The following is a 13,709-nucleotide window of genomic DNA, read 5'->3' on the forward strand; positions in this document are numbered from 1 at the left end:
TCCCTTCTCAGATTCACACACTTGTTGCAACGAGCCTTCAGCTTTTCTAAACCAAGAACTCAGAAGGTTGAGCCGCCAACCAGGCCTTTCATGGTACCTTTAAATTCAGGAACTTTTCAGCATACCTACACAAGTGCCCGCCCCCCCCCCCCCCCAACTGACATTTTAGAAAAATGAATACTTTTTAACGAAATTTTTAGTAAATACCTTTCAAATGTTGTAGATTCCAAGAATATAGGAATTCGTTGGGAAAAACATTTTCTGAGGGGTGGGAAGAGGAGTTTTGGAAAAACTTACACAACCCTACTTTTTTTCCTCATGACTTTCAGAAAAAAGGGTATCTTTTAATAAAATTTTACAGAAATACCTTTCAAATGGCATAGATTACAATTATATAGGAATTTTGTTGGTAAAAATTTTTTTCCAAACGGCTGGGTAGAGGAGTTTTGGGAAATTCACACAAAGCCAGTTTAATGTTAGGAAAATACTGACTTGCAGAGAACTGCAAGATTTAAATGAGGGAGGTAAATCGCTGAGGGACACCAGCAACATGAAAATTAAGTCAAGCTAGATTCATTATACTTAATGTAACGAGAAAAGAAAAACCTATTAAATAATAACATGTAAGAAGAAAAGATTAGCTCAACGACAATGACTAATATTAATTTAACTTAATCTTGGCAAGTTTGTGTGACAACTCTGAACATGTTTCTATCTTATTAGACCTCCTCAGTAGAGGAGACCTAATAGAGCATACTAACCAGATTAGTGATAAGGGAATCACTACGTTGATGTACAATAATGTACAGGAGCAGGTATCAAAAATAGGCAATTTCTAGTTGTGTGACACATACTCATGAACATTATTTCAGAATTAGTGAATTAGCTACAAGCAGGAACTGAACCTGGTTCTCAGATTCAGTTTCTAAGAACTTACCACCTAAGCTATGGTGCTTGCCCATTTGTACAAATACTGTAAAATAAAAGAAAATTGTTTCTATAAATGGAAAAATGGGCAAGGAGATGTGAACAAGTTACATAGCAGCCCACACTACAATTTGATATGGTACGCAAAGGTGTCACATCTTTATTCTTATGATTAACCATTTTGTTTTTTTTTGTTTTTGTTTTGTTTTTTCAAATTTTAATTTAGCAAATCATAATAGTGATGCATCATCAAAAACAGTACACCACTGACGATTGATGATTGATGTCAGGAAGTTCAGTAAACGTAACACTGAGGAAAACAAAAAATACGTTTTCAATGGAACTGAATCCATAAATGACCCCTCCCCCAACTGATACACCACAATGTACTAGCTCAGCCACTAAATAAAAAACGCCTAATAATGATTTCAAATCTTGGCACAAGGCCAGCAATTTCGAGGGAGCAACTAAGTCGATTACATCACCCCCAGTACTCAACTGGTACTTGTTTTATCAATCCTGAAAGGACGAAAGACAAAGTCGACCTCGGCAGAATTTGAACTCAGAACATGAAGACAGACGAAATGCTGTCAAGCATTTCACCTGGCATGCTAATGATTCTGCCAGCTCACTGCCTTTAAAATAAAAAATTAAAATAAATAAATAAATAAAAAACCTAATAATCCATGATCGAAGAAAGAATAGGTAAGAAAGAAATATTCTCAAAGTCAAATGCCATGCAAAAAGACGAAAGATTCTCAAATGATAATAAAGAAACAGTAAAGGTGTTACAAACATCTTACAGAATAAAACAGAGCTGGACATTCAATTCACAGGCAACAGTCTCTTCAGAAACTTTTGCATTGTTCAAGATACAAAGCTCCTTTCAAAGAGAAGCAGAGTGTGAGACATCTTGGCACAGCTGTTTTGGTATCACTTATTCAGTGTCGCTAATTTGATGCAGACTTATTTGGACATCAGAAGTTTTAATGTTTTGCTTGTTCTCTCTCTCTCTCTCTCTTGCTATCCCTCTAAGCATATTTCTCTTTATTCGTATGAGGAGAGAGAAGGTGATTATGTAAGCCATGTTCAATTAATAAATTGTACTGTCTCTCCCTCTTTCAGTCTTTATGTGTATATTTCTGCAAGCGTGCGTGTGTGTGTGTGTGTGGTCATGCCAAATTTTTTGTGGCCAAACAGCTGTGTCCAATCGTCTCATTCTAGGCAAGCAATTTAGTATGATATTGGGCAAGTGTATTCTGCTATAACTTTGGGCCAACCAAAGCCTTGGAAGTGGATTTGGTAGACAGAAACTGAAAGAAGCCTGTCATATGTGTGTGTGTGTGTGTGTGTGTGTGTGTGTGTATATGCCCCTGGGAGCTCCTCTATGCTGATGACCTTGCCCTAATTGCGGAGTCACTATCAGAACTAGAGGAGAAGTTTCAGGTGTGGAAGCAAGGTCTAGAATTGAAGGGCCTTAGAGTCAACCTAGCTAAAACCAAAATCCTAATAAGTAGGAAGGTAGATAAAACACAAACCCCTTCAGGTAGATGGCCCTGTTCAGTATGTAGAAAAGGAGTAGGTAGTAACTCTATAAGATGTACCCGGTGCAAGCTATGGACACATAAGAGGTGCAGCAACATCAAAGGCAGGTTAACTAGCAAGTTAGTTTTTGTTTGTGGAAGATGTTCAGGTGCAATAAAGACTGTAAACAAACAGGAAACAACTTCTATCTCATTCCAGGGTGAAAAACTAGAGGTAGTCGATAGCTTCCGCTATCTGGGCGACCAAGTTAGTAGTGGGGGTGGGTGCGCTGAAAGTGTAGCTGCTAGAATAAGAATAGCCTGGGCAAAGTTTAGAGAGCTCTTACCCCTGCTGGCAACAAAGGGACTCTCACTCAGAATAAAAGGCAGACTGTATGACGCATGCGTACGAACAGCCATGCTACATGGCAGTGAAACATGGGCTGTAACTGCTGAGGACATACGTAAGCTCGCAAGGAATGAAGCCAGTATGCTCCGTTGGATGTGTAATGTCAATGTGAATACCCGTCAGAGTGTAAGTATCTTGAGAGAAAAGCTGAACATTAGAAGCATCAGTTGTGGTGTGCAAGAGAGACGATTGCGCTGGTATGGACATGTGGTGAGAATGGATGAGGATAGCTGCGTGAAAAAGTGCCACACCCTAACAGTTGAGGGAACCCGTGGAAGAGGTAGGCCCAGGAAGACCTGGGCTGAGGTGGTGAGGCAAGACCTTCGTACATTGGGCCTCACCGAGGCGATGACTACTGACCGAGACCTTTGGAAATGTGCTGTGCGTGAGAAGACCCGGCAAGCCAAGTAAGATCGTTGCCAGTGCCCCTGGACTGGTTCTTGTGCGGGTGGCACATGAGATGCACCATTTTGAGCGTGGCCATTGCCAGTACCGCCTGACTGGCTCCCGTAGGATTTTCGAGCGAGATCGTTGCCAGTGCCCCTGGACTGGCTTGTGCGGGTGGCACATAAAAGACACCATTTCGAGCGTGGCAGTTTTCGTGCGGGTGACACGTAAAAGCATCCACTACACTCTCTGAGTGGTTGGCGTTAGGAAGGGCATCCAGCTGTAGAAACTCTGCCAAATTAGACTGGAGCCTGGTGTTGCCATCCGGTTTCACCAGTCCTCAGTCAAATCGTCCAACCCATGCTAGCATGGAAAGCGGACGTTAAACGATGATGATGATGATGATGATGATATATATATATATATATATATATATATTTTCTATAGTTTCAGCTCAGAGCTGCGGCCATGCTGATATTTATATATATGTATGTATATCTATGTGTGTGTGTCTTTGAACCGCATCACTGTGTGGCACCTTGGCAAGTGTCTTCTACTAAAGCCTTGTGAGTGGACTTAAAAGACAGAAACTGAGAAAAGCCCAACATATATATATATATATATATATATATATATATATATATATATACGGTTGGTGTTAGGAAGGGCACCCAGCCATAGAAATCATGCCAAATCAGAAAAGTTGGGTGTAGTCCCTCAGCTCACCAGCCCTGGTCTAACCATCCAACCCATGCCAACATGGACAACAGACATTAACTAATGATGATGATGATGATGATGTGTGTGTGTGTGTGTGTGTGTGTTTGTCCCCACCACAGCTTAACAACCAGTGTTGGTTTGTTATGTCACCATAACTCAACAGTGCAGCAAAAGAGACTGATAAAACAAGTACCAGGCTTTAAAAAAAAAAAGGTTTGGGGTTGATTCGATTGACTAAATCCCTTAAAGTGGTGTCTCAGTATGACCACAGTCAAATGAGTGAAACTAGTAAAAGATAAAAGACAAAAGAATGAATGGATTTAGTCAGATGCTCTATTCTGCTCCCTTCAAAAAAAAATTAGCGTAATAATAAAGACTGTACAACTAAGAAATGCTCTGGAGGATGATAAAATAAACTACACACAAAGCCTTAAGCAAGAACAATTATGAATTTAGTCTATTAGCAACACAACAAAACAGAAAAAAATACAAACTTTTAAGAAAACACATACATTCATGCACACATCCATGCATATAAAGATACACCCATGCACAAACATATCTATGTAAATGGATTTTCTATCAGTTTTGACAAGTGGCTCAGTCAAGTGAACCATTTACTTATTGCGCAATGTGTAAGGGTCTGTGTTTCTCATGAACACATCAGGGGCATATATTCTGGGTGTGCTGCACACCTATTGAAAATGGCAAACTCGTTATAAATATAAAGTTTAGTCATTAATTTAAACACAAATCATAATGGAAAAACTTTTGTTCTACCCCTGCCTGAAATTTGGTGACATTGGGTGTCCTGAAATAACACTGCACACCTCAGTTTGTACGCCTGATTTGAGTAATACTCATTTTAATCACAGTATGGTCAGTGTGGCAGCACATCCAATGACAACAACCATGATATGCCCCTAGAACACATGTACCCTTAACGTAATCGTTAGGCAGAATCGATGTGATGCAGTGAGTGTAAGACAAGACTGGCCCTTTGAATTACAGGTATGGTCCATGTAAACAGACACCTAAACACAGACACATGCACACACACAAGATACAACAATGATAAACGTTAAAATAATAAAGAAACTACAGAATACAAAACTTTTTAATGTTTACCTGGCCAAACCTTATTTCTGAATTAACATTAATTGGGTGTTCTGCATCTTGATAAGGGGATCGCTGAAAAAGTAGGGTGTTGAAGATGAAAATGGATGCATGAATTTTATTTAGAAAAAGAAAAAAAATGTCCTGACAGCTAATAACCAAAAGAAAAATGTTTAAACCGATGTCTTTTACAAGCCACAATATTCTACATATGGCATATACCCCCATTTCACCTAACATTAAGCAGGATGATACTTAATACTCCTCTTGGAAAGAATACAGATTTATGCAAGTAGTTTTCCCCTTGGGAGGAATTGAACCAAGCATTAAAAGCTAACAAAATAGCCATCAATTCTACATCACTGCTTCTGCTCACAGCAGTGAATTATACCTCTGGCAAGATGTGGACCATCAATTCCTCAGATAGTTATTTTGTATCTGTGGAATTCTGGTTTAGGCACCCCATATAACACCTCCGTAACTTTTTTATTTTGAGTAATTTTCAAAAAATTCTTTGCATCTTTGTGTCCTGCACATGGGAATTCACAGGATGATGAAAAAAAAAAGGCATTTTTAACCCTACCCATCAAATCCTAAAACTACCATTAAAATATGGACAGTCCAAATTTTTTGCTTAAATTCCAGTAATGGACCACGTTTGGGTGTATCATCATTCCAATAAATGTGGGTTTTTTTTTGGGGGGGGGGGGTGAATATTCAAAAACATCAATATATGCAAGAGTGACAAAGAAAAGAGGAAGGTATCAAGTGGTCGTGGGATATGCTAAAAGCAGGGTAAATCGCCCTTAAATCACACACGTTTATAATCTAACATAAATCTAAAAATACATAAAAACGAAAAGATTTTTGTATATTCTTACACTGAACGGTATTATTATGATGGTTCCTTGATATTTTGTGTCTTTGATAGCTCGTGGAGTGCGGTCGGAGAGTTGTATGAGATTTCTCTGTCTATCCACTCGGTAAAGTTCAAACCTTTTACCTTCAAGTACAGGATAGATACTAATGAGGTACTGGAGGAAGCGGTCTTCTTTTTGTTTAAGGCACAGGTAAGTTTTTCTGGGAACTCCATTTATATAATCTTGGCTAGGAAACCCTGAAAACAAGAGAATTATAAAATTATCTGCTAATAGTAAAATATTTAACAACATCAGAATCATATATAGTGTCCATTTTCCATGCTGGCATGGGTTAGACAATTTGAATAGAACTGGTAAACCAAAGAGCTGCATCATTTTTGCCAGTTGAGTGGACTGGAGCAACGTGAATGAAGATTTGATTCGACTAAAGGCGGTGCTCCAGCATGGCCGCAGTCAAATGACTGAAACAAGTAAAAGAAAAAAAAAAAGAAAAGAAAAGTATGAAAAGATACCTCAAAAAGAGAAATAAGAAAGAAAAAAAAAACCAATAAACTCACCATAACCTTGGGTCTGGTAGGAGCGCACAATCTCTTGCTCAAGGGGGTCACTTGACGTAAATTTGGGCATTTTTGCATACATATCCGGCAAACAAAATAGAAAGCATCGAAAGAACTCTTTTTCCTTTGGTCCCCTTTTCATCTTCTCCCTTGGTAAACGATGACGTCTGTGCAACATGTAAGGCAAGTTGAATGCTCCTTTATCACCCATGGCACGTTTCGCTGGAGCACCATCGAACTGTAAGTCATTCAAGGTGGACATTGAGTACGTCGGTGAACTCCTGCATGTGGTGGTCGGCCAATACGGTAAAGTAACGTTTGTGCTGACACCTTCAGTGTTCGAGTGAGATATGGCTACGGTGGTCAACGAAGCATTTTCTTTCACCTGTGGAGATAGTTGAAGAGATTGTTGTAGTGATTGATTAGATGAATGCAGTTGTTGCAGTTGTTGTAATTGATGTTGTAATTGATGCAACTGTTCTGAATGATAATGATTTTGTTGTTGTTGTTGTTGTTGGTTTTGTTGTTGCTGATTTTGTTGTTGTCGTTGTTGATGATGATGCTGCTGATTTCTTTGTTGTTGTTGCTGTTGTTGATGGATTTGATGGTGGTGGTGATTCTGTTGCTGTTGTTGGTGGGGATGATGCTGACTTTGTTGTTGCTGTTGTTGTTGTTGATCATGGTGATGTAGCTGGGTTTGCTGTTGTGACTGTTGTTCAGGTTGCTGATGTATTTGTTGTTGCTGCTGTTGATGCTGCTGCTGATGATGAATCTGTTCTGGTTGATGTTGCTGATGTTTGGATTGGATCTGTGATGACTGTGAAATTTGTTGCTGTGGGGCAATATGAGGTTGCTGTGGCTGTAGAGTTTTTTGATTAGAATTACCTCCCTGGGACTGGTGGCTCAGAGATGCTTCAGACTGTTGAGAATTTTGAAGGAGTTGTTGTTGCTGATGTTGAGGTGATGCTGGCTGTGGTGGTAGCGACTGTGGTGATGAAGTTGATGGCTGATGTGGATTTTGTGATGAAGGTGGTATTGACTGTGATTGGTGTTGCTGTTGTTGTTGTTGTGGTTGTTGTGGTGGTGGTGGTGGTGGTGGTGGTGGTGGTGGTGGTGGTTGTGAAGGTTGCTGAGAAGATGCAGTAGAAGCCTGCTGTATCTGTGGCATTAAGTTAATCAGAAGTCTGGCTACTTCAGCCACAGCATTGTTCATGGGAGAGGAATTCACAGGAGCTGCAGTTGAACCATTAGAAACAGTACCAGCTGTAGTCGTTTGTGGCGCATTTTGCTGGGAAAATAGGTTAGCTAACTGCATAAAGAGTCTTGAATTCTCTTCCATTTTCTACAATTAAATATTCCCTAGATCTGAAATAAATAGAAATTGAGACCAACATCATAAAAACTTAGAAACTTCAAAAGAATGTGAAATGATCCCTGTTTCTGGAATGGTGAAACTCAAAGCAGATAAAGCTATAAATATTGTAAATATTTGATTGTCGAGGTGCAGTCAAGATCATGAGATTGTGGTTTTGATTTCTGGACTGGGTAGTGCGTTGTGTTCTTCACATTGCTCCAGTTCACTCAACTGGCAAAAATGAATAATCCTGTGACAGACCAGTGTCTCCTTCAGAAGACAAATAAATATGCAATAAAATTCAGGAATCTTGATTAGGGAAGGACTTTTGATCCTTTTCCTTTTGAAATACTAGATTAAAAATCCTTGAGATAGAAAGTATTATCTGCTTAGAATTTCACCATTCCCAAAAAAGTAAAATTAAGATAATTTTAATCATGCCAATTTCCAAATTAGCTTTGAGTACCCTCATCCTTCATTCTTGAATTAGAATAGGTGTTGCAAAAATAATTAGAATTATGAGAAGATTTATGCTTGGAAGTTAAGAAGTTGCTTCTTTTTTTTTTCTTTTTTTTTTCTTAAACATTGGCAGCAAGTAAACAAACTTGTAAAGGATGAGTAGCATTATTGAAATTCACCCAAGTGCAGCTGGTACCTGCAGGGATAAAAGACAAACACGACCTTAACCCATTACCTACCAGTGATCTCATATGGGATCACTTAAAAATTACAAATTTCGTAATTATCTGTCAATATTTACACATATCTAACCTTTTTGCTATATCTACTAGGTATATTTCTCTGATATTCAAATGAGGTTTGCTAATTTTTCACCCAATATCTCGCTTATTTTTATTTAAAATGTTATTTTGATCATTCCAGCATGTTTCTAAGGCTGTTTTATGCTAGATTCATTTGACTAAAATCCTTCAAGGTAGTGCCCCAGCATGGCCACAGTGTAATGATTGAAACAAGTAAAAGCTAAAAGATAATCCTTCTTCTCACCTTAGAGTAGAGTATTAAGTGGAACATCCACCTGGAAATGACAGGTTGTTCAAACGTATGTGTGTGTGTGATCTCTTAATCAGATTCCTTTACCTGAAAATAAAAGCGTAAAAGTACAATTATAAAGTACGCTGAGTAACTACAAAGAGAGAGAAGGGTTGAGATGATCAATAATAAATATTAGTATGGCCTTGCTTTGACTCACTGTCAGTTATGATGACAAGTGTTCCAGTTGATACGAGCAATGGAACAGCCTGCTCATGAAATTCAAATGTGAGTGGTTGAGCACTCCACAAACACATATTCTTAACCCTTTAGCATTTAATCTAGCCAAATATTCTACCAAATATCCGAACAAAATATTCTACCTGTTTTATGTTAAAACTGATCAGATCCAGCCTCTCACACCTACCCTACAATGTCATTCTAAAAATATACAAACTCACCATTGAAACCTTGAAGCTACAAGATAATGCATGATTAATTCAAAACAATGTGAATAAATAAGCAATACATTTGAGAGAATAATCTAAATGATAAAGGGTTAATATAGTTCTCAGAGAGATTCAGCATGACACAGAATAATTATGAGGCTGGCCCTTTTGAATTACTGGTACAACTCAATTTTGCCAGGTGAGAGGACGGGAAAAACATGAAATAAAGTGTCTTGCTCAAGGACACAACAGACAACTGGGAATCGAACTCACAACCTTACGATTGTGAGTTGAAGATCCTGACCACTAAGCCATCAATATATCCAAGAGGAATATCAGTAAAAATAAAAGGAGTGGAGTGAAAAAATAAATATCAATAATCAGCATTTCTTAGGCACAGGTATGGCTGTGTGCTAAAACTTGCTTCCCAACCATGTGATCTTGAGTTCAGCCCCACTGCACAGCACCTTGGGAAAGAGTCTTCTACAACAGCATTGGGCTGGCAAAAGTTTTGTGAGTGAATGTGAATTTGTTAGATGGAAACTAAAAGAAGCCCATCATGAGTGAGTGGAGTGTATACACAATGAATGAAATCTCCCATCAAAGACAGCACAGGAGTTCACACACTAAGTTCACTCCCTTCATCATTCCATCAAATCGACATTTCATAAATATATATGAATGTACATGGTCTGATCAATAAGTATCCAGATTGTTGCTATAGTAACGAAGCTAAAGCTTGCAAACTGAAGTCGCTTGGCACAGATTGACCTTGAACTCTGTTGTGCATGCACACTAGGTTTTAACATTCAAGCTTACTTCCGCTGTTTACAGCAGTGCTTGGAAGGAAGGTGTGTAGCATGTGATCATCGCACTGACATTATGAGTAAAAAAAAAAATCACCTTTCCTTGGAAACAAATGAGAGTTGGTAACAGGAAGTACATCAGCCATGAATTTGCATGCAGAGAGACCTTGAATGCCAGATGCACCTTCTAACCAACATTCATTCACTCAACGTTGGTGTTCCCAGGAGGCAATTCCTTGTAGTAGCACTGAGGTCATTGATGACCTCTATGCTACCACATCCAACAACACACACACTCTTATGCAGGCAACATAATCCACCATTCCTCCCTAAGTATGCATTATCCACATGCAACCTTAAATATAAACATTTATTCCATAAACAGAGACCTTGAGAGAATCCTTCAGACGGGCCACACCAACGTTGTCTCTTTTAACAGCAAAAAAACTCAAGGACTATTTATATGAAGAAAACACCACCACACCCCCTCTAATTGTGAATGGTACTCGGCACCTTCACACTCCCTCCAAATGCTGGGCCTCGTTATCACTGAGTATCTCTACTGGTTCTTCTCTTTAGGACCAGAAGGTATAATCAGCCCCAAACAGCTGTTGACACTCTTCAAGACTTAAGTGAGGTCCACAATGGAGTACTGACAAAAGTAACGATAAAAGCTGTGAATGAGAAACTCAATGGAAGGATTTGGCTGAAATTGGTAGCATTACAGACCAGGTTTCTGTGGAGATGTGGAACTGTATGTCCGAAAGTATTTGCTATGTGTAAAACTAATACCACTTCACACAGGGGACATGTGAAATTAGATTGAAAGAGATTAAAGCATGGATATCTGTATGTAAGGATCATGGATGTGCCAAGAATTATACAGCTCTTAAGAATTAAGAATCATTATCATCATTATATGTCTATTTTCCATGCTAGCATGGGTTGGACAGTTTGACAGGAGCTGATAAGGCCAAGGGCTGCACCGGGTTCCATAGTCTGTTTTGGCTTGGTTTTTACAGCTTGATGCCCTTCTTTACACCAACCACTCATGCGCCAGAGCAAGTTGTTTTACACCTATTACACTATTTTTTTCTTTTTCTTTTTTTCAGCTCGGGTCAAACACTATAGTTTAAAGGCCATGGACTGACGATGTGGATTTTCCGAGCCCTCTTCCCCACCCCCCTTTCGCGAGCGCACATTTTTTTTTCATATTCGTTTAAGGCAAGTTGTTTTACACCAATTTACACTATTTTTCCTTTGTTTTTGTGCTCGGGTCAAACGCTTTAGTTTAACCTTAACGGTTAGTCTAACTGTTAATTCTATATAGAGAAGATGGTCCCAGCCGGAATGCTTTTGATAACAGGTTTGCTCGATACAGATTAAACAATAACATTTTAGTTTTACCAGCAAAACGTCAAAAGACTGCATCCAAATAAGTGATAAAATATGTTTTAGATAAATATAATATATTTATCAAAAGCTGTTGAAAAAAAATTATCAGAAATGTTAAACTTTTCGATACAACTCGTACTGCATATGCGAGGTTCTCTCAGTTTTAGGCACTAGCAGACAAAAACTTAATGTTTCACTCTACAGTGTGTTTAGAACATCTTTCTGAAGCAAGTTTTGTCAAGACAATGAAATACCTTCGTAAGCTAATCATTAAAACATTGTGAAATATTGATCCAAACCAATTTCTTGAGAATTATAGGCAGCAACTAGTTAATGGTCGATCAAAATCCGATAAGACATTTTGTTGCAGTAACTTCGCGAGAAAACATTAGTATCATTTCAAGCGTGTCTTCGATGATGATGATTATGATCATAATGATAATAATATGGTAGGATTAATAACATAGTAGTTATCCATCTAATTTTTGGTTGTCCGTTGAAGGATTTCATATCAAACTAGCGTGCGTGCTTTACAAACATGAAGTGCACCTCTTTGAGGAAGTAATTTTAAAGACCAATGGGTCACAAAATAATGAACTCTTAGATCAACACCCAAACAAATGAATTAATAGTGACTCTAATAAAGGAAAATCTGATTCGAATACAAAGAAAACTGGCCCCAAAAGTTGGCAGTTTCTCGGTAAACACAGGGCAATGCAGCTTGCATATGTTTACGTGTATATACTTTTAAAAAAAAACAAGTTCCAAGAATTGGAATTATTAGATCTAAAGTAGAATTTTAAATCCAATATAAATCGATGATAAAGAAAATAGTTTTCAGTTATTACCTGACACTTTTTTCTGTTTTTCGTTTCGGCGGCCGGTGGTTTTATTCTTTTTATTACTTTTTTTTTTCCGAATTACATTCTCGTTCATATATTCTTCACGCCGTCCAAATTCTGTGAATCGAATTTTTATATATATAGTTTCATGTTGTGCACATAAATACAACGAGGATACGTTCTTTATATAAGCTAGTCAAACAAGATTTAATCGTTGTATTATAAATTCGTATTGGGACGATGGAATAGCAGGAACTGAAAGGTGACTTGGAGTGCCTTCCGGTTATTAGTTACGTCCCTTTACGCTCCGAGTTCAGTTTCTGTTGAAGGGTCCACTTTACCTTTCACGATTCTGCCATCCATAAAATAAGTTCCAGCTTCATATATATATATGTATGTATATATATATATATGGATATTTATTTATATAAGGGCATTATATAAATAAATATATATTACGGGAATAAATGATGGATTTTTTCCCTTATGAGGCTTTTTTCACGCTAGCTACTTGATAAATTCTTGTAAAAGAATTCATCCTATTATTGAATTTATATATATGGATGGATATATATATATATATATATATATATATATATATATATATATATATATATATATATATGGATATATATATATATATATATGTATATATTTTTTTTTCCGACTAAATAAGAAGATGCACTCGCTACAAATGTATTTGGCCAGTGATTCGAGTGTTACAAATTATGATAAATAACAAATAAATTATTATAATTACTAATTATTATCTTACAATTGATATTCCCGATAATAAGATTTATTACTAAAAAGGGGGGGGGGACGAGAGTAAAATTTGAAAGATAAATAAAGGAATGAGTGAAATATATAAAGCATGTTGCTAATAAAGAAAAGCAACAACAATATGAAAATAAAAACGATCAAAAAAAATCAATAAATGCTATGGCTTCGAAGGAGATAAATTAATTACTGATCTTTATTCGTTAGAATAGAGGATGAAAACAATTGCAATTGCGAAATGCTTTTCAGCTAAATACTGTTTGGCAATTATATTTGATAACATTTTGTATGAAATTGAGTTTTTTGGGGTTTTTTTGTGAAATTATTTGTACTTCTTTTCCAAACGGTTGACAATGATGGTTCGTATATATGAGTTGACAATGACGATTCGTGTATATAAGTCCCCAAAATCCTTGAGGTGACTGAAAACGATGTTACTAGAGAAAATAAGTGAAAAATTGTTTCTGCCTCATCGTATATTTGAAATGTGAAAAGTTTCGAAACTAGAATTATAACAAGAGTGAAAAAATAAAATCAATGGAAAAAAAATTTTATGAATTAATTTGATAAGAA

General features: G+C 37.3%; 1 protein-coding gene across 6 annotated transcripts in view; it reads right to left on the bottom strand.

Moving 5' to 3' along the window:
• Positions 1 to 13,709, bottom strand: part of LOC106878111 (uncharacterized) — a 32,270-nt gene that overhangs the window by 11,156 nt on the left and 7,405 nt on the right. For 4 of the 6 annotated variants that reach the window (XM_052974893.2, XM_014927221.3, XM_052974894.2 and 1 more), the window contains exons 2-6: positions 12,363 to 12,473; positions 8,880 to 8,972; positions 6,521 to 7,885; positions 5,964 to 6,199; positions 5,095 to 5,157 (exon numbers count right to left, since the gene is read on the bottom strand). In XM_052974893.2, the coding sequence (XP_052830853.2) occupies positions 5,095 to 5,157; positions 5,964 to 6,199; positions 6,521 to 7,859 (1,638 nt within the window). In that variant the 5' untranslated portion in view covers positions 7,860 to 7,885; positions 8,880 to 8,972; positions 12,363 to 12,473. Of the gene's footprint in view, positions 1 to 5,094; positions 5,158 to 5,963; positions 6,200 to 6,520; positions 7,886 to 8,879; positions 8,973 to 12,362; positions 12,725 to 13,709 lie in introns of those variants that run through there. The other 2 variants (XM_089337646.1, XM_089337647.1) reach the window with 2 other exon arrangements.

Source organism: Octopus bimaculoides, chromosome 19 (genome assembly GCF_046866305.1).
Source record: "Octopus bimaculoides isolate indiv1 chromosome 19, ASM4686630v1, whole genome shotgun sequence".
NCBI lineage: Eukaryota > Metazoa > Mollusca > Cephalopoda > Octopoda > Octopodidae > Octopus > Octopus bimaculoides.